The sequence below is a fragment of the Pararge aegeria genome, chromosome 4, assembly GCF_905163445.1.
Source record: "Pararge aegeria chromosome 4, ilParAegt1.1, whole genome shotgun sequence".
Taxonomy (NCBI): domain Eukaryota; kingdom Metazoa; phylum Arthropoda; class Insecta; order Lepidoptera; family Nymphalidae; genus Pararge; species Pararge aegeria.
The window spans coordinates 16,279,210-16,306,946 of NC_053183.1; the positions used below are offsets into that span (position 1 = coordinate 16,279,210).

Genomic DNA, 27,737 nt, shown 5'->3' on the forward strand with positions numbered 1-27,737 from the left:
AACGTAATGTTGTAGGTGCTAGTTGCGGTTTCATCGCTGCCTCTTTGTTGAAAGCGAGGGTGTGCTGTTAGAAAATTGGACCTACATAGAATGTTTACCAATCTATTGGCACGAAAACTGACACGTATAAAGTATGATACAATAAATCACAAGTTTTGATAAATTTATTGTCGATCTCGATGTAAAGTTGTCGTAACTTTTTGGTCGTCAGTTGTTTACTTGAAAATATTTCAGAAACGTAGGTAAGTATCAAAACTTGTTCCGTGGGGTATAAGTTCACGACGAAACTCGCCCGCTGAAGACATGTTTGTCTGTTATTTGTAAGACCTGAACTAAATATTTCAATAATGATACTTCATGATAATGTAGTTATTATTATGTCAATCACATAATGGATGTAATTGGAGTGAGAATTTACGTAATAGAAATATAATCACGAAAGTTATTTGCTATGCAAAAAACAATCGTGTGTATACTTATGTACTCGCGTTAGAAGTTATACTTTGGAGTAACAAGATAAAAATCTTTTCAAAAATTTTATCTTTCGCCTTTGTTTGCGTTTTTAGAAAAAACGACTCTAACTAATTAGAAAAAAGGTATTTAATACATTGCTAGCTTTTAACGCAATATATCAATTTAACGCACTATCTAGTTATCTCATTATCGGAAAATCAAGTTTCATCATTAAAATTTGAGATTTTTGTTTGTACAATTGAATCAATTAAATCACCGGAATGTGCTAGCAGACTTTGAGAATTCAAAGTGTACAGTGTGAAACCTTTTATTAAAAAACAAAATTGTTGACTATAGTTTCGGTTTTTTGTGATGGTGTGCGCTATGCTGCGTAAAAAGTTACTCTCATCATTTTTCCCTAACGCGCCAAAAGAAGTAAAGTTAAGTAACTTTTTTTTAACTTACGTTTAATTACGAATAAATAAGGGTTTATTCTGAAATGGTCCCATTTAAATATCGAATATATCTTATGATAGATTCGGGAGAGGAACTCTTAAAAAAATCAGAGCAAATAAACCGTGATTGCTGCTATCACATGTACAACATAAAATCACGCTTGTACTTAACGGGTTACTCAGATGTATTGAGTAGGTATATCGTGGTTCACACCACATTTTATAGCCAATTAGGAAGCTAGTTGTAGCACATTTGATTTTTAAAGAAATCATTTAGGTAACATACGAAGTCGTTTTTTTTGCTTAAAAATTTTTCTATCCTGTTTAATCAATCTTTTGTAAAATTCAAAAGCTTCTCTATCTTTTTAAATTTTAATTTGAGCAATGCACTTGAAACAACGAATTTTATTCTAGCATAAGTAGATGATACTACAACACAGGCCTTTGTGTGCACAATGAAAAGTTGGCATCACGCGATCGCGATATGAACAAGTAGATCTAATGACGATACAAAAGCATTGCCACGTTGTTGCAAACTTTAGTAATGTGTTGAAACTTCGCCCGTATTCGACGGTGAAATTTACAAAGTTTTAAATATAAGTTTTATCTTAATATTGTGGCTTAGTAGTGTCACGAATATTTGCAGATGACTTCAGAATAGATAAATAAATAAATAATAAATAAATATACTATGACAATACACACATCGCCATCTAGCCCCAAAGTAAGCATAGCTTGGGTTATGAGTACTAAGATAGCTGATGGATATCTTTATAAATATAATACACGTATATACTGAAAAACATTCATGTTCATCACACAAACATTTTCCAGTTGTGGGAATCGAACCCACGGCCTTGGATCAGAAAGCAGGGTTGCTGCCCACTGCGCCAGTCGGCCGTCAAATATAGATGAGGTTTTATATTCCCCAGTATGTATACTTTTCCTGTGTTTTAAATATCTACATTAATACAATAGTAGACCTAGTTGTAATTGAAGTATTGGCCGTTTGTATCGTCACAGTGCTATCAATGATATAGTCCGTCGCGCTCTGGACTCTGCGTCTATACCTGCATAATTGGTTGAGGTTTGTTCAAGGATGATGGCAAGAAACCAGACGGTATGACTACGACCTGCGTTGATAAGTTGGCAGTTTCTCACTTACCGAGTATGTGCCGACAAGCGGCAGCAGGTACCGAATCTGCTCAAATGCTTAAGCGCCGTAAATACTCCGTTATTTGTAATGACTACGTTTTTGCGGCGCTTGCGTTTAAGAATCTGAGCCCATGGGCTTCGGACAAGAAAATTTTTATTAACATCTTGACATCTGGTGACCCAAGAGCTGCCGTTTATATAGCAGTGGCGTGCATAGGAGGTATGCACAGGTTATGCAGATGATATAAAAGTTATAAAAAACTTAAGGATAGGGCATTGTAAGAGTTATAAGAAGCATGCCTTCAAGTATTTATAACTCGTATTGGAGATTTTCTTAATTTTAAATCATCTGCATACCCTGGGCATTTCCTCTATGCACGCCACTGCCAACGGCTTAGTCTAGCAATTCAAAGAGGCAATAGGACCAGCATTTTGGGTCCCATGCCCATAAGTGAACAGTTAGACGGCTAATTTTTGTTGTTAATATTAATGTTAGTTTGTAATTAATATTATGTTTTCTAATTGGAATTATATTTGTGTACGAAAGGGGTTAAAATATATGCCGCAAAATATCGTATGTAATGCTGTAATGATGTTCGCTACGATATCTAAGTCTATTCTCTCAATGTCATTACGAGTACACATCCTATTCTGGACAGATACGAGGTTGGTCAAGCAATTACGCGTTTATCAGCAGTGCTCGAATGCCAAAGCGGTTGTTGAGCCGACTTCGTATAGTGGCACTTGGGACACATCAAGTGCCGTCCATTTTAATGACCTTTGTTAGCTTATAAGCACCTTACAATAAACGTGGTGTAACGTTGGAAAAGTAAATATGGCGAGTTTTTCACGCTCTGACATTTAAAAAAAAACTTTAAGTACCTACCCGCCAAGACTTGGCAAGTTCCACCTTTGTACCTTGGAGAGTTAGTCTATTTGCAACTTTGTGGTAATAATTGTTAAACGTTGCCAGTCAGCGTTGTTATAGCGTGGTGGGTAGCTCTTGATACCTACGCTGTGAATTTCATAATTTTATTCTAACTTTCACCCATATTAAAAGATTTAGGCGTTTGGAAGACAGACAGACAGTCGACAATCATTTATGTATTTGTTTTTGTATTACAAATATAAATTAGTTATAGTATACGTTGTACAAAATATATAATTTTGATATTATAAACTTCTTCTTCTCAGACTATTAAATTTAATTTATTTGTTGTACGTCCTGGTCTGGAAATATGTCAAGAGCGAAATAATGTAGACACGGATAATACTTTAGTGGTGTATATTCTTTTATATGTATCAAGAGACACGATAGTGTGTCAGCCAAAGTCCAGCCAAGAAAAAGGATCTATAGGACTATAACGTCGAAATACAGAGTTTTAAGTTTGTCTTATATACTAACGATGGTTAGTATAATAAGACGAACTTAGAAACAAAGCAAGTTTATATAAAACGTAGGTTTACAGAAAATTCCTATGAAAATTTTAAGGATTACTTAAACGATAAAAAGCTTGGGTGCGAATTCCTCTAACTTCATAGCTCAGTATTACTTTACTGTGAGATGGTAATAACAAAAAAATTACCCGGCTCAGTTTGTTGTGGGCTTTTCTTAGACCAGGGCGCGTTTGGAACCCTCGTAGCTTTAGGTTTAAGTTGGTATATAAGACAAACTTAAAACGTGTATCGTATATTATACATGACATAACATACTTAATTAATAAAATAAGGTTTTCCATGTTAACACATTCCCTTATTAGCTCAACGTTTTTTGCATACATATATTTTGGCCCAGGTGTGCTTGCCAAAATATATTTTGTATTTATTGATAGTTTTTGTTGTATTTTATTACACAGTTTAATCTGTTAATTAATCAGTTTAATAAACGTTGGTATTTGTTCAGGCAATGCGGTGGTTACGATAACGGGCCTCAGCAGTGCGTGAGAAGATTGGGGGCGAGGAGTTCACCCGACCTCTCACCCAGCACCAGTGTGTCCAGACAACTGACGTGGCGGGTTACATCTTCAAATAGGTGAGCAACCTTGTCAAAAAACTTTTCGTTTAAATTAAATTTATAATGGCTTTGCTGTATGCGATTCCTCTTTCTGCTAATGGAAATTCTCCTTATATAGGATCCGATGATCTATACTTGTTATAAAATTGAAGCTGTTTTTTGAACGTCCTTATCTCCGGAGCTTCGAGAGTAAAAGATTTATTTAAATTAGTTAGTCAAGAAGTCTTGATATATGATCTTAGTTAACACTTTCAACAAATAAACTAATTAGTTGAATCTTCTTTTAACTAATGGATTATTATTCTTCTGATTGAAGCAATAATTGAACCCAAATTAAATGACATAAAAATATTATAAAAATTAAGCTTACTTTGTTATAGTCCGAGAAAAGCAGGAGAATCTGTATGGTGTAATTTACAATTTCTTCAATCCTTATACTCCCCACCAAACAGATATTCAATGCAATGTACCCTCTACGCACGTTTCGCTCCGAAACCGGAGCATCCTCAGGAGACCTCCTTTACAAAGTGAAAAATTTGCTAAATGTCTCGCCTTTTATACCTTTCTCCTACCCCCCCTACCCTACCTTATCTATCTAAGCCCTTACCACCTAATTAGTGCCTCTGAATATATTCAATAGAGGTGAAGTTGATAAGTTTGAAGAAATTATAAATTACACCATACAGATTCTTCTGCTTTTCGCGGACTATAGCAAATTAAGCTTAACTTTCATAATATATCATGGATATCCGCAAAGTAACGCCTGCTTCTGTTAAAGTATGTTTGTCATATATTTTATATTAATCTTTTTTTTAATATTTTCTTTTTAAACTACTGCCACTTCGGAAGGGGTCATACGTCATAAAGAAGAAGTGGCGAAAGAAACTCCAGAGCAACCCATCTTTTTAAATCTTATCACATTTACAATGTTTCAATATAACAATTATTTATACTTAAGCAAACTTACTACCCAATGACAAACGCAGACTTTCATATTATGAGAAGTAATTAAATAATATAGTATTTATGCTAAGTAATTAACTTTAGTATTTCGTTCGGCGTGGTGCCCTCAGTGAATGAATAACCAACTGTTTGCTGGTCATGTCGGAACTGCCATTTTTAGTTATTTGCCACACTAGTTTTATACTTTTCAACACCACGCGGTTTACTAATACCCATTTCCAGGAAGCTTTATTTTAAAGTATATTGACACTTTTGTATAATCCAAAAAAAATTGTGTGTACAAATATTAATACTTTAGGTATAGTAACATCACTCACAATACACATCAAATATTGGCTACTAGTTAAATATAATAGCGAAAGTCTTTCTTAATACATAATTGAATGATTACGTGTAGTTGTATTATTACCAGTTTGGTTTTCGGCAGAGACTTTTCACATAAACTGGGAGGTTATGTTTGATGAGTGCTTCTTGCACATTTCTAATCGTAGTACAAACGTAGACTAGAATGGTAGTCGAGTTAACTGGGTACCGCACTTGATCACCTTTTTTCACCACCGAAGTTGTTTCACTTTGCTCTCAGAGTAGGCTGACTCAGTCGCGACGTATGTCCGTTTTTATATCACTTATCTGAGCCCTAGAACCTTCTTTACTCGGTAAAGAAGGTTCCTAGAACCTTCTTTACTCGGTAAAGAAGGTTCTAAGTATCAGATAAGTTTCATTGGCGCAGTTTGTGGCGACCCTGCTTTCTGAGTCCAAGGCCGTGGGTTCGATTCCTACAACTGGAAAATGTTTGTGAAATGAGATGAATGTTTTTCAGTGGCTGGGTTTATATGTATATTTATGTATATTAGTCATAAAAATATTCATTAGTCATCTTTGTACCCATAACACAAGCTTTGCTTACTTTGGGGCTAGATGGCGATGTCTGCATTGTCGTAGTATATAAAACAAACATTACCACAACAAACAAACAAACATTATGTATATATTATATAGTTAAATATTCAATCAATGATATTATATGTATAGGTGCCTACAGGTTAAATACCTATAACACGAAGTTGTAACGCGCGACTATGAATGTGTGACTAGTAATAAAGTTCTTTGTAATAATATTATACTGACACGGATACTTTGGTTAACGCTTCCTTGGCCTTTCTAAGGGCTTCTACCTGATCATACAATATGACAGCTCTTTGAAGAACATCATCTGTCAACCTACTGGGGAAAGAAAAACTGAGTTTAAACATAATTAATAGATGACAATGAATTAATACAAAGCTCTTAATCAAGATGTCACTCTAAACTCGGTACACTCCCAGCTAAACGATATTTTCATTATGGTTTAATTAAATGAGTCGCTATAACGGCTTGTTATTTACGCTATACAGACCCGCCTTCGGTGCCAGGTTATTAGACGTAATTAAGTTAAGACGCGAATTAAATTTGAGAAAATAATTGTTTTATCATTTTTCTTTCTTTTTTATTTCACTACAATTCAGCTTTTGATAGCAATCTTGGCTGATGGTGAGTGATGATGCAGTCTAAGATGGCAGCGGGCTAACCTGTTCAGGAATATAGTAGTCATAACCCTAATCGATTTCTAAGCGAAGCACCGGAACACTAAATCGCTTAGCGGCACTTCTTTGTTGGTAGGGTGGTAACTAGCTGCGGCCAAAGCCTCCCACCAGTGCAGACCAGGCAAAATTCAGAAATTATAAAATTCCAAAATGCCCTGGCCGGGAATCAAACACGGAACCTCCTACTTAAATTCATAGTGTTCACCGTTGCGTCAGGTCGCTCGGGAGGTCGTCAAAATCATCAAGTCAGCCAGTTGATTGCCCGCGATAATAATTTAATTGTAATTACGTGTACAGACTAAATCTTATTTCGAGGAAGTTTGCTATCAATCTATATAAATAGTTACAGCTCCTTGACATGAAATTCCGATTTCACTAATCGCACCGGAACTGTGGATTGTTCTTGGTAAAAAGTACCCTATGTGGTAGTTCGAGGGTATAATTTATCTTCGTTCTAAACTTCATCTAGATCGTTTCGTTCCGGCGAGACGGATTAACAAACAATCGTTTACCCAAACTTTTCCATTTATAATATTAGTAATTTAAAACCAAAATTATAAGTCGACATTGTTTAGTTTTTAATGATAATCAATCGTTTGTCGGCCGAATAAACGGTTTAATATTTTTATTGTTAATTCAATGCCACTTTAAAGTTACATTTTCATTTAAACACGACCTTTCTGGAACGCATCCTTTAGAATTCGAACATAAAATTTTTATTTCTACCAGGGCGCAGCGTAACAAAATCGGCATGAGCGTCTCCCATCCTCAACTAAGCTATATGAACGGATGCGGAAACGGGACAGGATCAGGATGCTCCAGACGGGGACGCGACGTGGCTACCCAAACTCCTCCAAGCATAGCTGCTGAGACGCGGAGAGCGAGGCTTATACCCTTGAAGCTTACACTGGCTGCTCCGAATGCCTTATCTTTGAGGTTAGTTTGAGTATTTTAATTATAGGTATCTAAGTGACAACGCCACAAGTGATTTGGCGGTCCAAAAGTTGGCACATACTAGATCTTGCTAGCCCTTTTAAATATACTGCAGGTGCGTTCAGTAAGCTCATGCGCGCTCCACGCAGGGTGAGTGGGACCAAAATAGTATCAAGAATAATTTAAAATATTAAGAGATAATAATACTTTCACCAATAATTGTCCACCAATCCGCACTGGGCCAGTGTGGTGGACTACGGCCTTGACCGGTAACGGGTTGATATGATGATGATCAATACTTTCATGAAATAAGATGAAGGTAATTTAATTACAAACAATCTGATGGGACGAGAAAATTCTCCGAAAGGCTCCGAAATGTTGATGCAGTGGAAGACAATACACCCATATTTGAATACAAAACGGGAGTTGGAACCTAAAGCTTATCCAACAAAATAACCCCAATTAGTTGTTGACGTTCAGGTAAGCGGTCGATTGTATGCAATATGCAAAACCAAAATAAGAAGTCTGTATTCGGTTGTGCCATGACGGCAGATCAGATTACAGTGAACACTCCTCTTCCTCCCTAGGGTGTTATACGAAGCAACTGAAGGTATATAACGGAGAACGAGCAGCATCCTCTGTGCTACTACTACCATATACTACAGCCAAGCTGTCTGCCTAGCGTGGTGATTATGGGAAAACCCACCCGTTATAAGAAGCCCTTAGTCCAGCAGTGCCTGTTATAGGGCATTGATGGTGAAGCCAGTCTTCAAGGACATGGACCGACATCACGTAGCGTAGGAGAAGGATATGAACAAGAATACTTCTCGGAACTGATATATTTGTATAATTATTAATTAATTTATGAATTGCCAAATATTACATCGTTTTAAGATTCTTTGCACCCATAAGCCTTGTCGATTTGTTGGGGTACTGGACATTCCTCTTAAATAACAGCATAGGTACTTAAAAACTAAAGTAAAACGAAACAACAGTTATCATGGTCGCAATGCAAATATGCGCCAAAATATAGTTTCGAAAACATTTGTAATTTCGATAACCCCAAGAATTGCTAACCAAAGGCAAGGTGTCGATGCGAACGAGCCAAAAATGGGGGTCCATAAAATATTAGTTTTATATGTAGGGTATTTGCTAGCCAAAACGCAATGATAATTTTCAGGTTCATGAAATGTAATTAGGGGTCGATGAGATTAAGATGTAAATGGGGGTCAACATAGTGGATAAGTCATTTGGACAGGTCGTGCCTGACATCTGACTTTCCACAAATCTGATAGTTATTATAGTAATTATATAAATCATGCTAACATACATCTTAATGTGATAATGATCACTATCCAGAAAATAATGCCGATAAACAAAGTGACGATAATCACTTCTGAGAAAATAATGCCGCTATTCGAGCTAAAATACGGAGTTCCACTGGTTGAATTTCCGGATTAATTATTCATGAATTGGCAAAGTCTGTCATAGGTTTTCCACTGAAACTCGTACGGCTAAGTTGAAATCGTAGTATCTAAAGAGAAAACATTTGGAGCACTTGATACTTTGCCTTTGAAGTTTGTTTTCGGTTTTCTTAACGTAAAAAGTGTGTGGAATAGATAAATAAATAAATAAATAAATATACTACGACAATACACACATCGCCACCTAGCCCCAAAGTAAGCGTAGCTTGTGTTATGGGTACTAAGATGACTGATGAATATTTTTATGAATTATATATACATAAATACTTAGAAAATACATATAAACACCCAGACACTGAAAACACTTAATGCTCATCACACAAACACTTTCCAGTTGTGGGAATCGAACCCACGGCCTTGGACTCAGAAAGCAGGGTCGCTGCCCACTGCGCCAGTCGGCCGTCAAATAGATAATACTATACCGCTTGTTTTTCCGGGAGAAAACTTTTTCTCCCGGAAAAACAAGCGGTATAGTATTATCAAAGAAAGATTTTAGTCTGGAATAGCAAGACTACTTAGTCTTGCTATTCCAGACTAAAATCTTTCTTTGATACACTTTTCATTCAGATCTATGTAGGCGTGATTGAGTAACAAACACTTTAGTTAAGTAAGATTATAGAAAACTACTAAACAAAAAATTTGTATGTGTAGCAGTAGTAAGATTATAGAGAATTGAAAAAAAATGTATGTTTGTATGTAATGGATAAACTTAAAAACTATTTCCGTAATTAATATCCGTGCAGCTCTCTTATAAATAATTCATAGTTTATTAGTGATACAATATTAAACCTTATAAAAAAAAAATATGTATTAAAGCAACCTTATGTACCTTACCCTATAATCATTTTATTTGATCACTCTTCCATTAATAATAAATTAATGGAAGAGTGATCAAATTATAAGAATAATATTAGTTAGATGCCTTTTGTGCAGATGATATGTAACTAATACCTATGTTTTATTAAGCAATAAACAATTATTATTATTATTATAGTTACGCAATGCTTTGTTGCACGACTCATGATGCGAAGCATCAGAGAGTGCTTTACGATCGAAAAATTTTTTTCGCCTCATTTCGGCGGCTATTTTTATTATTATAGCCTTGTTAGTTCACGGAATCAAGATATTTTGCATACTATTGTCGAGATAATTTAATGGAGATTGATTCCATTCTTTTAAAAAATTTACTGCAATAGAATTGGAAAAAAACACCAAAATAGGTCAAAAAATTTTCCTGTCCGTCATGTGTGAAACCCGAAAACACTCTAACTTGTGAAAAAATCCATTATTTGAGTTCATTTTTTTTTTTTTAATTCTAATCGACGATTGTAGGTCAATGAATGCGAATGATTAATTAATTCAGTGTAGTTTAATTGCAATTAATAAAAAACGAAAACTGCAAGACTGTATATCTATATTATATATCCATGTAAAATTAACATGGATGGTGATATATCTATATCTATAGATATTATGTACATTTTATTCCACCAGGGGCGCCTGTGCATCACTTTCCTAGTACAGCTGTTTTAAATTTTTTTTTTTTTTTTTCAATATTTGATAATTAAATGAGCATTATGAGTCGTGCACTTTTGGATTTTCCAATTTTTTCTTCTTTCGAATGTCAAGTTTACCATCATCATCATCAATTCAACCGATTAACGTCCACTGCTGGTCTTTTATAGGGAGTTCCAAAATCCACGGTCCTGGGCCGCTTGTTTCCAGCGGTTCCCGGTGACTCGCTCGGTGTCGTCTGTCCTCCTGGTTGGTGGCTGACCTACGCTACGTTTGCCGGTCATCATTCCAGCACTTTACGATTCCAAAGTCCATCGGTTTTCTGACCTATGTGCCCCGCCCAATGCCACCTAAGCTTCGCGACCCTCTGAGCTATATCGGTAACCCTAGATCTTCTACGGTTATTCTCATTTCTGATCTGACCATGTAGAGATGATTCTAGCATAGCTCTCTCCGTCGCCCACTGAGTGACTCTTTCTTATCCGAAAGTCTTTAATGGCAACACCCACCGTTCAAAGATTTTGGTCTTTTGAGAAATTTTGGACGATAAAATGTCACGGAGTTTCCTGAACGCTGCCCACTCGTGTTGGATTCGGCGGTTTACTTCATTCTCGAAATTGAAATTATTGATGTCAATAAACGTAAAGCATACAATATGGGAGATGTTGCATATTGCAAAGTTAACCTCCTCCGATCACAGTACTTTGTAAACTCAATAATTTTTGCAACTTAGGTACTTTGAAAAATTTCAAGTAGAGTTTCCGCAACATAGTCATAACCTTCCAACATAAAGGATTTAAAATTTTCCTCGTTGAATTTAAAAGTTTCGTGTATGAATTGGCTTATCTACTTCAAAGACTCCACTTAAGTATGTTTTGGCCATAACTATCAAGTGGTGTCCAGCACTTCACCGATATGGCATTATATTTTACCTCTTAGATCCCGCTGACCCAAGTATATAGCGATCATTCACAGCGCGTCATTTTTATTCTCAGTTTTAAAAATTAAAAAAATAAATCAATCAAGAACTGCAATGTTCCTTATATTCACAAAAAAAAGTAGTAAAATATAATAATAATAGTATTGTAAAAAGTAACAAAATATAATAATTTTCAAGCGACTTGGCTTACGTAACGATTTGGATGAGTTATCCTCTCACTTTTATGCTCCACTTTGCAAAATCGTGTCGATCTTTTGCACTGTGAAAAACCAAAAATAATCTACTTCACGGAAACAGTATATTTTTCCGGGCTCAAAAGAAGGTAGGCAGACCATAATGTATTTCTGTGTTCAATTCTATCCAGATCCCTTGAGCCTTAGTAAGATATTAAGTAACAAACATTCATCCAAACTTTAGCATGTATTAGTAGGTATAGGAAATAAACTACGGAGCGTATGGAACCACTAATAGCTGTATGAAAGATTATTTGAATGAATAAGTTTTGACACTCCCACCTGTTTTCCTAAAAACGCCACCAACGCCAAATTGATCTTATTCCAGTATGAAAGGCACAAGGATTTCTCAACGGGGCAGCTTTAATAGAATATGGCCAAAAAAGACATTTAGGCGTGTGACAAGAATAAGCAAAAAACATGACTGGCCGAGATTACGTTATCTAAAATTACTTTTCCTAAACAGGGTATTTCGCTTCATTAGATATGGCGAGGTCGTTAGCAGTGCCTAATTACCGAGAGTAACGAAAAATGATTGCATTTTCATCGTAATCATCATCGTAACGTCGACGATAGACGTCTGCTGCTGAACAAAGAACTTTTGTAGTGATTTCCACACTCCCGAGTCTCGTGTCACTTGCATTCAGCGACTACCTAAGACTCTTTGTATGTCATGTATGTGCTCATTTAATGGGAGTTTTCCGAAGCGAAATCACTACGCCAGAACTTTGAGGTCTCAGCGTTTTTCGATTTACTGAGCTATGTGCATTGTCACTTCAATCCACACACTTAGCAAGTCGCTGTGCTATATCGGTGGCTCTGGTTATACAACGATTATCTTCATTTCGTGGGGTTCACGGAGTCTTGAGAATCTATGTTGGTGCCTGTCAAGATCGGTGATGTGTTGGATAGAAGCAGGCGTTACTTTGCGGAAATCCATGATATATTATCAAAATTAAGCCTAATTTGCTATACTCCACGAAAAGCAGGAGAATCTGTGTGGTGTAATTTATAATTTCTTCAATCCTTATACTCCACACCAAACAGATCTTCGGCAATATACCCTCTACGCACGTTTAGCTCCGAAACCGGAGCATCCTCAGGAGATGTTGACTTTAAAATGTATAATTGTTAAAACTTAAAGGTTTTAAGCCACCACGCTGGCAACTTGTTAAAATTATCATATTATAACATAAAGGAGTAGTTTGCTATGATAACAAGATGTCTGAGAAAGTGTTTATTTAATACTCCTTTATGAATAGTTAACAGAAGTATGTAAACTGTTACATTATTGTACATTAATGTTGAATACCTTGTCTGAAATATTCACTATCCTTGGCTAAGTTTCGAACTTGACTGATTTCAACTTTGTTAAACGTGTTTTCCTACTTATAAATCGAAATATAATAATTTATCTACTGATAACTTGTGGATCTATAAGTAAGTTCCTGTTACGTACATCTTTAACTTCTTATTCATGTGCCAGGAGTTCATGAGTTTATAGTTCTTAGGAGTCATCTGGTTATATAGATTTTATCGCAACAAAACAAAATCCTTCATTATGTCGTATATTTACGCGATGTGGAATTTTAAAAGATCAACGTTAGCAATGGAGCGATATCGCGAGTGCAGATGAAGTACTTTGCCTATGGAAGAATACATAGAAGTATAAGCAGCTGACAAATAACCTATACGACTCGGAGAGGCTTTTTTGCCCCATGAAGACGAAAACAATCTATGTTGTTAAAAGTAAAAAGGAATAGACGAAAAGATTTAAGTAATCTAAAGTAACATTGAACAAAAATCCTAATTCTTTGACCAACTATACTTTTGTGTAACCAAAAGTATTGATGCTAACAAAACATATTTCCGATTATCTTAGAGACATACGCACCACATTTTAAATAATGTGTACTTCACTAGACTAGAATGGAAAGCGTAAATGTTTTACATGCAAATTAGATGCATCTGTTATGCAGAAAACTAGTATATTATTATAACAAGACGCGGTTTCTAGTAAAGCAAAACGAATGGCCAGACAGCCTAATCCCGTGATTTAATATGCAAACTATTCCCGAACTTTCACAATAATATTCATGAGGGATTCCAGTTGTAGTTCCCGAATTAGTTATAAATAATAATCATTTCGCTTAATTAATCAGGATTACATAATTAGGGATTTACGCCATCGCGCGTCATTCTTGTGTTCCCGCCGACCCGCGTTCGATCAGCATGACGGGTTTGCCCTAAATCCCATTTTCCTTTGAGATAGAAGGCCTGTCTCTAGCAGTGGGGTATGAGTGATTGGCCTAATGATAATGATGATGATTCGTAATTAATTCTGGAGAGGTCACTTTTGCATTAAAAAATTGTTATAGTTCCTAAAACCTAAATCACAATTTTATATAAGCTGCATTTGTAACCCTGCTACTAAATAAATGCCTGTTGACCCCGAAACCAACTTATATTTATTGAAATGAATTTTTCATACGCAATAAAATGAATCTTAATCAAACGCCAAATCAAATTGAAAGTAATCCGAAGAATTCTCTTAGAAAATAGAAATTTATTAATTTTTTCAGGGTTTTGTTAATTTTCTCTTTTCTCAAACATATACCCCCACATCGAGGCGAACAGAATAGTAAAATATTCAAATCGGTCGCGGCGATTTTTGAGTTTTTGCGAGACTAGCTTTGAAGATAAGATAAGACGCTATTCTCGTACTTTACTTTAGCATGCTAATAGAATCATGCAAAATGCGACGTTCTTGGAATACCTTAAGAGTGCCTCTTTTATAATAGATAGGCAATTAATTTAAGGTTTAGCTGGGAGGTAGGTTGGTACAGCTTTTGCAGACTAAAATACTTTGCATTAATTTATCTTGAAATAGAAAGTTAAGCCGAGATTTATCTTGAAATCGGCTTATGTATTATCATATTTCTATTAACATAACTCATAAATACTCAAGTTCAGGTGTTCCTTTTAACCACTGAAGCAAAAACGACAGGGTGTTATAATTTTGACGTGTCTGTACAATGCCACAAAAAAAGACAACTCAGTCTTTTTCTGTGGAATTGTATTTCCCGAACGAATGAACCGATTTTGATTTTGGTTTTTTTTTGTTTGTAAGGTGTCTCTCGTATAAGATCTCGACTAATTAGTCGAGAGCTTATACGAGAGCTTCATTATGTTTGATGAATCTCGGTCTAAGATGGCTGTCGCCACAAAATGGCGGAATACATAGTCAAACTATGTATTCCGCCATTTTGTTGCGGAACTTTGTGGTGTATACAATAATTTAAACTGTACCATCAAGGGACTAAGGCGTAGCAAGTACCTAAAAAAAATTCAGGTAGTTGCAGTTACTTGCATAAAGTGTATTTATTGTCTATGCTTATACGTATGTCCACTCTCCAAGAACACTCGTGCCAGCATTCGAATTATTTGCGTGTCTTTGGTAAATAAATAAATAATAATAAATATTCTACAACAATACACACATTGCCATCTAGCCACAAGCTTCGCGAAGTAAGCGTAGCTTGTGTCGTGGGTACAAAGATGACTGACGAATATTTTTATGAATAATATATATATATAACATTCATATTCCTGACACAAACACTTTCCAGTTGTGGGAATCGAAATCACGGCCTTAAATTAAATGCATAAAATCGTTCTATTTGCAATAGTGATATTTCTCGTGTAGTCTACGTCTGCTATTTCTCTTTCACTACCTCGTATAATAGGTGTTCAATTGTGGAAAAGTTAGTAATTGGGAATGGTGGTGATGCACGACAAACACTTCAAACAAAACATTTCTTATCGTATAGCCAACTTCCAAGGTAACTTGATATTGTAATTTATTTAATTATTTTACCCAGATTTTATGGACTGATTTGCCATTATGTATAATCAGTGGCGTGCATAGGGGATATGCACAGGGTATGCAGACGATATAAAATTAAGAAAATCTCTAGTACAAGTTATAGGCATTTTATGATTTATAAAAAGCCTATCCTTAAGTATTTATAACTCGTACTGGAGATTTCTTCATTTTATATCATATGCATACCCTGTGCATACCCTCTATGCACACCACTGTGTATGATGGGAATATAAGCCAAGTTAAGAAATTTGACTTTTATATTACTTTGAGAGGAAGCTACATAGGCTTATTTATTTATTTATTTAAGAGACAATCAACAGATTACAACAACAACTCTTAAAAACTAAACAAAAAATGAAAAAACATATAAATGTAATATTGTAGACCCACTTAAAGACTGCCACAACTTGCAAATACAAAACTATATTGTCAGTTAGAAGGAGGAAAAACGCTTAAGAGAGACATGAGATTACTTAAAAGCTGTAAGATCCATCAGGCTGTGACATTAACTTGACGAATCTAGAACAAAACTAGCTAAACTAACACAAAAAAGAGTAAAGGAAAAAAATAAAAAATAATAACTAAGTTTAAACAGTACCACAGTATTGCGATAGGAAGTGGTCCTTTAGTTTTTTTTAAATGTAGGAAGACTATCCCCTATTATGTCTATGTCGAGCACTTTATTAATGCTGTTATACAAAGTTAACAACCTATTAATAGGCGCTGAGACCCCCAGATTTGTTTTCAAGACAGCAGCTTTAAAAGGTATATATTTTTTTACACGACTGAACGGCCTTGGGATTCTGACAGAAACTGAGATTGGGATTCTAAAGTAGATCAGACGCATCTAGGGCATTATTAAAAAGTCTATATAAAATCAAAGGTCCAATAGTTTTCTACGATCTGATAGAGTTAATAACTTATAGTGCCGCAGTCTGGAAAAGTAGCTAGGCTTTTGAATCATGAAAACTTCCGGTAACATATTTTGTCACAAATGCTCCTACATTTCATGAATTAACTGCCGTTCAGGGGATATAACCTTTTTAAACAATTACTGGGGTATAAACATGGTGAAACAAATTAACGTTAATATTTATCTGTCTCCCGGCGAACATAACTGAGACCCAAGATGTTATCACTTTGGTTACTGTCCTCATGCGAGTTGTGATTATTTTTAACGTGACCTTGTGTTTATTCTTTGGTCGGTATAATATGACTGAAGTTCAGGGAGTTTGCTAAATTCATAGTAAACGGTTAACAATTATAGTTACCGGCCCACTACGGGGCATGGGTCTCCTTGCAGAATGAGAACACTATGGCCAAGTGTGGATTGGTAAACTTCACACGCCGTAGAGAACATTCTGGAGAACTCTCAAGAATGCAGGTTTCCTCACGATGTTTTTTTTCCTTCACTTGTTAAAGCAAGTGATATTTAAATTGGCTGAATTAAAAACCTACATAACTCCAAAAGTCAGTGGTGCTTGCCTGGGCTCGCACTCCGTCTCCACGAAAGGGAAGCCGATGCTTTACCCACTAGGCCATCACCGCTTTTTAATCTCTAACTAGTGTATTAAAGGTATCGTATTACTAAATATAGCTTACTAAAATACTAAGTGAGCGATAGTATTGTGGTGAAATTCTGAAAACGGCCCCCAAAAATTAATATCATTGTTCTAAGCGAGCACTATATATGTCGCTTTAGATTTATAGTCGCTCATTTGGTATGAAATTCGCCCACTCTGTGTTTCTTTTCGACCGCTTTATTAATTTTATGTAAACATAATTTATTGCTGCGTTACTACTGCTCGTTGGCAATATAATTTTTGGTTCGCTCGTTATATAATATTCCATAACTAATTCATAAAGATAATGTGTGAATGTTGTTAGCTCGGATAATACTAATACTAATGAAATGTAGCATCTTTAAAAGCCACCACTGGGCTCAACAGGCTTTGTCTCTCACAGGAGACAGGGATCGGAGCCTAAACCAACGTGCCTACAATGCGAGGTTGTAAACTGTAGCAATAATAATTATTATCACGAGCTAGTGGTAAAACCAGGATAGTTTTACCTGCTCTCTGATGCAAGTTTGTGAACAACGCTAAATTCTTTTTACAGGGCTGCTGCTAACAATTTCTTGCCAAAACGAAATTCAATACTTAAAAATTTTAGAAACACATCGATTAATTTTATTAATTATATCTACTCTAGTTTGCAAGTAATCAAGACGTCAGATCCTATTTCGTGACTTCTTTAATCAAACGAATCTATTCTTATTTTATTAGCAAAATTTCTCATTGTTCCAGATTCCTAGCTAACCGCAAGAAGGACCGGTCTTTGTCAGCGAACGCTGTAGCTAATGAACAAAAAGCTACGAAAGTTCTTGGCCTCGTGTTCTTCACATTTGTGCTGTGCTGGGCTCCATTCTTCCTCCTAAACATACTATTTGCTTCGTGTCCTGCTTGTATAGTACCAGGTGAGTTTTCAATTGTAAATAAATAAACTAGCTAACTATCACGGTTCATGACAACCTGGTAAGAGTGAGACAGACAGACGGGCGGACAGCGGAGTCATAGTATAAAGAGGCCCCATTTTACCCTGAATACGAAAACCTGAATTGATTACTGAGAAATATTCTGACTATACTTAAAATTGCGAGAATTGTTGTCAGCTTAATATTTCATAAAAATTATCAAAATAATTAAACATTATGTTTAAAAAACTCTAAAAGATATTTTTTAATTCAAAACTGTGTCATTACTGAAACCGATTTTATTTCAAAATCAAAGTATATAATTTTTTTTAAAGTTGTCAGAATAATCGGAGCATTCTGGGGCTAAGAAAAACTCAACCGGGTATCGTTTATTTTGTTATAATTTTTTTTTAAATGTCACAACATAGTGGCTTCAGGCGCTCACAAACTGTCATATCATACAATACAACAGATTGGAAGGAACAAATAAAAACGTAATAGTTTACAGTCTATAATAAAATACAAAAAAATATTATAATTACTAGTTAATTCGTTAAAGAAAAGAAAAACGTAATAAATAATCTAAAAATCAAATCATAAATTGTACCGTTCCATTCCATTATATATTTACAAGCATTATGGAATTATTATCTAAGTTTCCAAGAGGCACTTTTCAGGTCAATTAGCGGCAACGGATTTCCATCATCAGAATTCAATTTGGAAGTCTTCCCAAACATTCAAAAAGAAAAATTGTAATACGAGTACGGGGACATCGGTAAATCCGATATTTGTTTCCGAAATACGAATCAAAGTTGCTTAATTGTGTTTTCGCGAAATCTTTCTCGTGGATTTCTTCGCCCGTCCTAAATGATAATTTAACTGTTGTATTACAAGTTTTAATGCCTTTGTAAACCTGAAAATCTTTGTTGGCATTTCTACAAACTTCGAAATTTATTATGCAAAGCTATCAATTTGATATTATTTTGACAATGTTTTCGCAAAGATGGTTTTATGGCCTTTCGTAAAATTGTCATTAAAGAAACATTGGCGTTATATTATGGCGGTGTTTTCTTAATACTTCCAGAGTATCATTGTTGTAGCCTAGTTTTAGTTAAAAACCTTTTTGTCTTTAACCTTATGAGAATTTAATATAATTAAGATTGAATGGGAGACAAGGCCAGCTGTTGTTGGCTTATAATAGGCTATGAGGAATATAATCCTTATAGAAAGCAATGATAACACAAACATTTTGTCGCGCCTGTATTCAAAATGTCTGTTTGCTCTACCCTAAAGGTACCTACTAAGTTAAACACGACACTTGGCAGACAACATATGCCAGAAAAATGTTCTATTCTAAATGTTCAGAACATCGCCACCTAGCCCCAAAGTAAGCTTAGCTTGTGTTATGGGTACTAAGATGACTGATGAATATTTTTATGAATAATATACATAAATACTAAGAATATACATATAAAACATTCATGCACATCACACAAATATTGTCCAGTTGTGGGAATCGAACCCACGTTCTTAGCACTTTTAAAAATTTTCTGACCCATCCTGGCTCAAACACATCTTTTTTTTAAATTTTAAGTCTAATATGAGAAATAAGAATTTAAAATAGTATATTGTCACTTTCTTGGTCAAGAGCAAGAAGCCAGGGTACAACTAATATAAGCACTTTTGGAACGCCAAGTAGGTCTGCTTGTAGTGACTCTACCATCGAATCAAATGATTCTACTGAGAAGAAGCTGGCAAGAAACTCAGCAGTTGCTCTTTTCCAACATCATTTTACAGTCTAACAATCGTTGCCTATCTTGAGTCAAATGAAAGCGAAGCGGCTTGTTTCAGGCAACGCAATGTATGCATGTTTTATCAACTATCATTACATTATGCTAGTGATAATAGCCAAGACCGTGCGAATAGTTGAACGTGCTCTCCGAAGTGTACAATTTCTTGACAGCAAATACTTTACAATTTTAGCCATCATTTGCAACATTACTGCAACTAAATGAAGGCAAAATCCTATCACCTGAAAAAAATTATAAATGTAATCTTAGATCCTTAGTTCTTTAGATTTCAGACTAAATTAAATAGTGCTTTCACTTTCCTACTTTTCATCTAAGATAAGAGTACCTACTATTAGTAGATTTTGAATAAGATCAATAATTATTACATTCGGCGTTAGTTGGCAACACTGGCAGCCGTACCGCATTTCTGCCGATTATGCGACAATGTTGAGTTGTACGATAACAGCTATTGAGATAATTATTAGAAGCGAACATAACATTCAGATCGTGTTTTTATACAGCTTTAATTGGTTTGGACAGCATCCAAAGTCGTTAACAGAATGATCGTTCGGTTAAACAAGATGGCCCCCATTAAGGTTTGGTAGTACTTAGAACAAAGACAAGGTCACGGATCAGAGCAGACTCAAGAATCTCGTAGTATTATTGTATTAATACTACAGCAAACTTTTTCCTGATAGAAACCTTCCCTACACCCTAATTGGCTAATTTTAAACTTTGAATATTTCATAGCATATTCTTTACGCACTCTTGAGGCTTTAAATGTTTTTTTTAACTATTTTTAAAGTTATATGGATGTAACTTTAAAAAACGCATCTTGGAAAACAAGCTCCGATAGCCCGCATATGTGCTGAATACAACGTAATATCACGATTATTACCTGATATCGACATACCTATTTCATAACTCTTACCCGGTATTTAAAAAAAAACTTATCGGTGAGCCCTCCCTTAAGATAGATATTACATACAGAACACCTATTCCTTCCTATATTTATGATTATTTTAATTTTAGCTGTGTTTACATGTCATTATTATTATTATTTTTTGTGAATGTCATGGCCACTTGTTATAGATGTACATATAAGGGAATGTGTTAAATATTGTACAAGTTTATAAACTTTAAAAATTACAATTGAAAGACAGTAACTTGGCATTTGGGCTTTTGGTAATAAAATAAAAAAAAACACGTGCAGTTTTAGAAACATCCCCTACATAATACTAAATGGCTTAAATGTGCAGCTAGTATCTTATCATTTAAACCCAACTACCGGCCCACTACGTGACACCGGTCAACTCCCATGTGAAGGGTTTAAGGTAGTCAATCACGCTGGCCCAGCTCGGATTGGTCCTTTCAGCTATTATCTGGTTAGTAATAATAAAAAGGTATTTTTCATAGCAATGATCCCTATTGTGATAAAGTTGACAAACTAATGGGTTCGATTCCCACTACTGGAAAATGTTTGTGTGATGAGTATGAATGTTCTTCAGTGTCTGGGTGTTTATATGTATATTCCAAGTATTTATGTATATTATTCATAAAAATATTCATCAGTCATCTTAGTACCCATAACACAAGCTATGCTTACTTTGGGGCTAGGTGGCGATGTGTGTATTGTCGAAGTATATTTATGTATTATGTATTTATTTATTTAAAGAACAGAACATTTTTCTGGCATATGTTGTCTGCCAAGTGTCGTGTTTAACTTAGTAGGTACCTTTAGGGTAGAGCAAACAGACATTTTGAATACAGGCGCGACAAAATGTTTGTGTTATCATTGCTTTCTATAAGCATTATATTCCTCATAGCCTATTTTAAGCCAACAACAGCTGGTTGGCTTATAATAGGCTATTTTATTTATTATGTTTATGTATTCATTTTAGTACCCATAACAGAAGCTACGCTTACTGTGAGGCTAGATGGAGATGTGTGTATTGTCGTAGTATATTTAATCATCAATAAATCAAATTCCAATCAAAATTTGTACCCACCTGAATGTAATGAATAATAAATGATTGCCTAGAGTACATTTTGATTTAATTATTAGGTCACGTGGATCCTTAATATTATGGCCTAATAGCGGTGGTTGTTTATTAATATGTTAATTAAAATTAATAAATCGTCAGGCGCTGTTCGGTAATTAACTACGTACCGTAAGCAAAATATTTAATTACAATGCCTATATAATGAGAAATCCTTCAAATTCACGGGAGAAACTCTAGAATCATGACTATATTAAAAATACGACAGTGTTTTGTTGGTTTGTTCATATTTACATCACGTATTTTTTACGCAGGATAAAATAAAGCATATAGACTACTTTGAATCCTGGAAAAATAAATGCGGTAGAAGTCACGTGTAATAACTTTCAGCCACTGATGAAACAGACAACAGGCGAATGTGCACCAACTTTTATTTCTTAAGTTTTTCTTAGCCCTATTTTATCCCACAACTGGGAAAGAGCCTCGTTAAAAGTGCTTCGACCCCTATGCTGGTTTGAGAGCCTTGAAGTACCTATTCGAGCCACGTGGATGATAGCTATCTCATTATGATAAAAACAGTTGTAGTGACATCTGTCTATTAAAATGGTAAGAATATTTAAAAATGAGGTTTAATCTATCTATCTTCTATCTATATACGAGTATACAAAAGAGAAAATGTGTTCCGTATAGGCTCCGAAACGGCTGGACCAATTTTAATAAAACTTTCAGGAAATCTTCAGATTGACCTGGCGAGTAATCCTGTAAAGTTTGGTGACGATCGGAGGACTCCTATTTTTGAACTGTCAAACTAACAATATTTTATTTACTATGATGATATTCTATTGTTGGGTGTACATGGGTGTAGATAATGATCTTCACCCGCTCGAGAAGAGAATAGAAGAGAATGAATACGGAGAGAAATAAATGATTTAATATACTATGAAACTTAAATTAAAAATTTAATGATGTAAGTTTATTGTTTAAATAAAATAAAGCAAAATCTAGCCCGGCGAAGCGGGCTGGGTACGCTAGTCTATTATATTTTATTAAATGACTAGTTACTTCACAGTGAAAATTAAAATATTCTCGACCATATTTCTTAATATACGGTTATCCTTAGCTCACGATTAAGTTAAATTTTCGACAGAAAAAAGTATCAGAATTACTTAACGCTAATTTGCAGTAAGGTTACTATTTATTTTATATGCAATATAAACCTTATAACAGTGTGAAGGGATTAGAGATTACTTCGGTTCGATTATATGTAACCGGCTAAAAATGGCAAATGGAGAAGCGCACGGAGCGGCCAATTAGCATTTTATGTCTCATTTTAGCTTGCAACGGATTCCTGAAAGAGAATCCGTGCAAGTCATGCTAATGCCCGAACCATCACTGCTGGGCGTTCTCAAACCAGATTTTGTTTACCCATTACATTATACCTGATCAATAAATTATTGTGTTCTAAAGTATTGTAAAGACCAGTGGGTAGAACTTCGACTTCACTTTCGGGGGGACGAGTTCGAATCCCAGCACGAAACTCTAACCTTTATTTAAATTAAAAAATCAATTGCCTCAATGGTGAAGGAATACATCGTGAGGAAACCTGCATGCCTGAGAGTTCTCCATAATGTTGTCAAAGGTGTGTGTTCACCAATCTGCACTGGAACATCATAGTGGACAACAACCTTAACCCCTTATCATTGAGATTACAAGCCCGGTAATGAGTTGCTATGATGATTAAAGTAGTATATGCTACAGAAAAAAAAACATTGGCCATAATTAACTTTCAGCTTTCCCCCTTTCCCATTTGCACCTTTTTTACGTTCTATTTTTTATTATTTGTTGTATGTAGTATAATTTATAATGTAACTAAAATTAAACGTTTATTACAGAACACGTTGTGGACATCTGTCTTTGGCTGGGCTACGTGTCTTCCACCATCAACCCTATCATCTATACGATTTTCAACAGGACATTTAGAGCCGCATTTCTCAGGCTCTTAAGATGTCATTGTAGCAGGTATGGTTTTATAAGTAACTGAACGTGCGAAGCAAACATTCAAGCTGTAGTAGTAGAGCTTATCGGGACAGAGCTCCTCCGGGGTGGCACTACTACCATGCTTATTGCTGCCTTTGCTTAAAAAGCATTCCGGTGTGAAGGGTGTGGCAGCGTAACTACAGGGATATGCTTAACAGGTTGATTGATTATGTACCAAAGTTGCAGCGCTACAACTGTGCCTGCACTTAACACTTTGTTGGTTTGTTTCTTCTCTATTTATACAATTCATTGATTATATATGACTTTTTAATATTACATTATATAATAAACGTAAATTAAAAAAAATAGATATATTAAATTAATGGGGTTGTGCATAAGCAGTATCCAACATCGAGTTGCAGCGGCATTTTCATGCTAACCAATCGAGGTCTACTGCTGGGCATAGGCTTTTTAATCTACTTACAAATACGGGAGGTTATCAATTTAGTTGTTTTTTTTTTTATTGGAACTAAATAAAAAAAACAACTGAACGACTACATCTAACCAGGCACCGACTTCTAAATGTTATAGAAAATATTTATTTAGGAAAAGTCGTTTCATTTTTTAAGTAAATTTATGTAGTTCCAAATATGCGACTCGTTTGATAGTCGTTTATGCAGCAGAAAAAGTATTTAGATCGCCAATTAATTTGAACAGCGGCTTCTAAAGTTTCAAATACATAACTTAATGTTTTAACTTTTTAGAACTGGTGTAAGTAATCTACTATTATCTTAGAGATCTGATAGATTAAAAGTGTTGTCATTGTTTGACGTTAATAAAATCATTATTTCTTTTATACTTTTTTATAAACATTGTAAGTGAACTTTTGCTCAGGCCCAAGGTAATTTGTTTGTTTACCGTAGGTCGAAGTTTGTCGCATCGTTGACCACACACCAAATTGCTCTCAAAGGGTCAGACATCGTTGCTTGCCAGACGGTTGTCTAATTTCAACTTTGCAACTGGGATTAAATTTGTTAATGCTTACATTAAGGAGGGTATAATACCTTTTTAGTCTCATATTTTTTACCGATTTCTAAAAAAAAGTACATTTTTGGTCAATATTTATTGCCTACCGAGTGTAAAGCCGAAGCCGCAACCATTATAGGCTATCACCGCTTCGCTATATTGTATTTATTTTTAATAATCGAACAAACAGAACTAATTTTGCATTTAAAATAAATATACTACGACAATACACACATCAGCATCTAGCCCCAAAGTGAAGCGAAGCTCGTGTTACTTTTGGGCACTAAGATGACTGATGATTTATTTTTAGGACTAATATACATTATATATACATACTTATAATATACAGATAAACACCCAGAACTGAGAAACACACATGTTCATCACACAAACATTTTCCAGTTGTGGGAATTGAACCCACGGCCTTGAACTCAGAGAGCAGGGTCGCTGCCCACTGCATTAGTCGGCCGTCAATCAAATTTACAATATAATTATAAACCAGTGCTGACTACATGGCTGAACTTTTATTTTTAATATTCGACGCGTACGTCGTAAAACACACAACTGTAATCAAAGTTTGTGTTCATCCATCAACATTGCTTATTTGAAATAAAAACTGATAAAAATCCATGTTAATCAACCTCTGTGGGCGTAGTTTTTGCTTCGATCGAAGATGTTTTCATGAATAATCACGAATTCGTTAATTTAAATTCACTCCAACAAAATCATAAGCAAAGGAAATTTGGATTCAGGCTTTGTAACGACAAAACCTACATTCAATAACTAAAGTAATTTTATACCTACTCCTCTATTTGTGACACTTTCACATTTACAATATTAGTATTATCGTCATCATCATATCGATCCATTACCGGCCCACTACAGGGCAGGGGTGTTCTCCCACAATGAGACGGGGGTTAAGGCCGTGGTCCACCACGCTGGACGAATTTGGTTTGGTGGACTTAACACACCTTTTAGAACATTATGGAGAATTCTCGCGCATGCGTTTTCCTTCACAGTTGAAGCAAGTCATATTTTAATTGGTTACAACGCACATAACTTAGAAAAGTTAAAGGTGCGTGCTTGGATTCGAACTCGGGCCCCCGGAAGTCGAAGTTTAACCCACTGAGCTATCGTCGCTTCACATTAGTATAGGAGCGGTGAATTTGATAGCCTAGACGTGGTTTATACCCCACTTCCCTTTCGGGACAACCGAGTTAACCCCCGGTACGCATCCCTAACTTTTTCGGAGTTATGTGCGTTTTTTATTTAGCTATTTAAATATCAACTGCTTTAACGGTATAGGAAAACATCTTGAGGAAACCTGCAACCCTGAGAGTTCTCCAGCATTAAAGCATTTGAAGTTGCCCAGTTAAATTGGTTAACAAAATTAAGCTTAATTTGCTATACTCCGCGAAAAACAGGTGTGTGGTGTAATTTATAATTTCTTCAATCCTTATACTCCACACCAAACAGATCCTCGGCAATACACCCTCTACGCACGTTTCGCTCCGAAACCGGAGCATCATGCGGAGATGTTGACTTTACAATGAATAATTGTTAAGTCTTAACAATATGTTTTTCGCGGAGTATAGCAAATTAAGCTTAATTTTGTTAATATATCATGGATTTCCGCAAAGTAACGCCTGCTTCTATACAATAGTTAAATTGGTGTTTACAACGTGTAAATGAAAACCGAAATATTACTTCACATCCTTTAGGGGTACTTTATTTACTGTCTCTGAGACTTATCCGAGAAACAGAAACGCTAATAGTTTGAATAAACCACTTCCATAGTTTTAATGAAAGAAATCACATGAAGCCCGCAAATTTATAATCAAGTGACTCCTGTCACTTTATTAGGTACGAGCCGCGTAGCGTAGGTACTATGCACGTTGCAGTCTTTTATCTTAAAAAGGCTTGTCAGAAATAAACACTTACAAGTACGTTTTGAATTTGTATGATAAAATAAATGTGCTTCTTTTTATTTAATATTTTTACAGCGTGATTGGTTATGAAATATACTTATGCAAATTTCAACAGTATGTCGTAATTCGGTTACACGTTTTATAACAACACAAAACTAAGTTAACCTTACTAGTATGATATCGAATTTAGCTGCGGATAGGTCTCAAGTTATAATATATTCAAAATTTCTCCGTAACTATAAGTTCTCAGTGACAGCCACTTTCTCGTGTAGCGAATGGCACGGGCGGTCGTTATGTAAGCGAGGTTCTAATATAGTAAGGCCCGAATCCTATTTATAGCGCTGTACCTTTTTATATTTCGGATGACAGGTCATCGTTTGGCTACAATCTCAGTAATGGATAAATGACGATGCAGTCTTTATAAAGGATTCTCCGCACGGCTTGTTTTGATTTGTACCAAAGGTTGGGCCCCTGCCAAACGAAGTAGTTGTTTTTTTTTTATAACAATAATTGACGGACCAAGGAGATGTCCCACCTGATATTCGGCACAATATACACACATAAAATAAGTATTTCATTAAAAGGAAATTGTATACAATTTTACAATAAATTACCAGTTGGAGATCATGGAATGGTCTCTGAAAAAGTTCAAAGTTTGTATTAAACGTAAGCTTATAGAAAAGTCCTATTATAGTCTTAAGGACTACGTCAACGATAAAATGCTTGGGTGTAAATTATTGCTCTAACCAGGTTGCTTCTTTAATAGTTTTTAAATGACAATGTGAAATGGTGATAACAAAAAAAAATAACAACCGGCTAAGTTTGTTGTGGGCTTCTTCTTAGACCAGGGCGCGTTTGGAACCCTCGTAGCTTTAGTTTTAAGTTGACGAATTTATTAATCGCCATCAACTCACTCCTATGTCATATTT

The 27,737-nt window shown here is 35.3% G+C and overlaps 1 protein-coding gene across 1 annotated transcript in view; it reads left to right on the forward strand.

Annotated features, from left to right (window-relative positions):
- The window catches only part of LOC120637541 (alpha-1D adrenergic receptor), a gene marked incomplete at its 5' end in the record, with an annotated part of 67,895 nt that overhangs the window by 38,882 nt on the left and 1,276 nt on the right, over positions 1–27,737 (forward strand). Inside the window, 4 exons of the mRNA XM_039909363.1 lie at positions 3,967–4,095; positions 7,353–7,559; positions 17,921–18,090; positions 23,770–23,896. Of these exons, the coding sequence (XP_039765297.1) occupies positions 3,967–4,095; positions 7,353–7,559; positions 17,921–18,090; positions 23,770–23,896 (633 nt within the window). The remainder of the gene's footprint in view (positions 1–3,966; positions 4,096–7,352; positions 7,560–17,920; positions 18,091–23,769; positions 23,897–27,737) is intronic.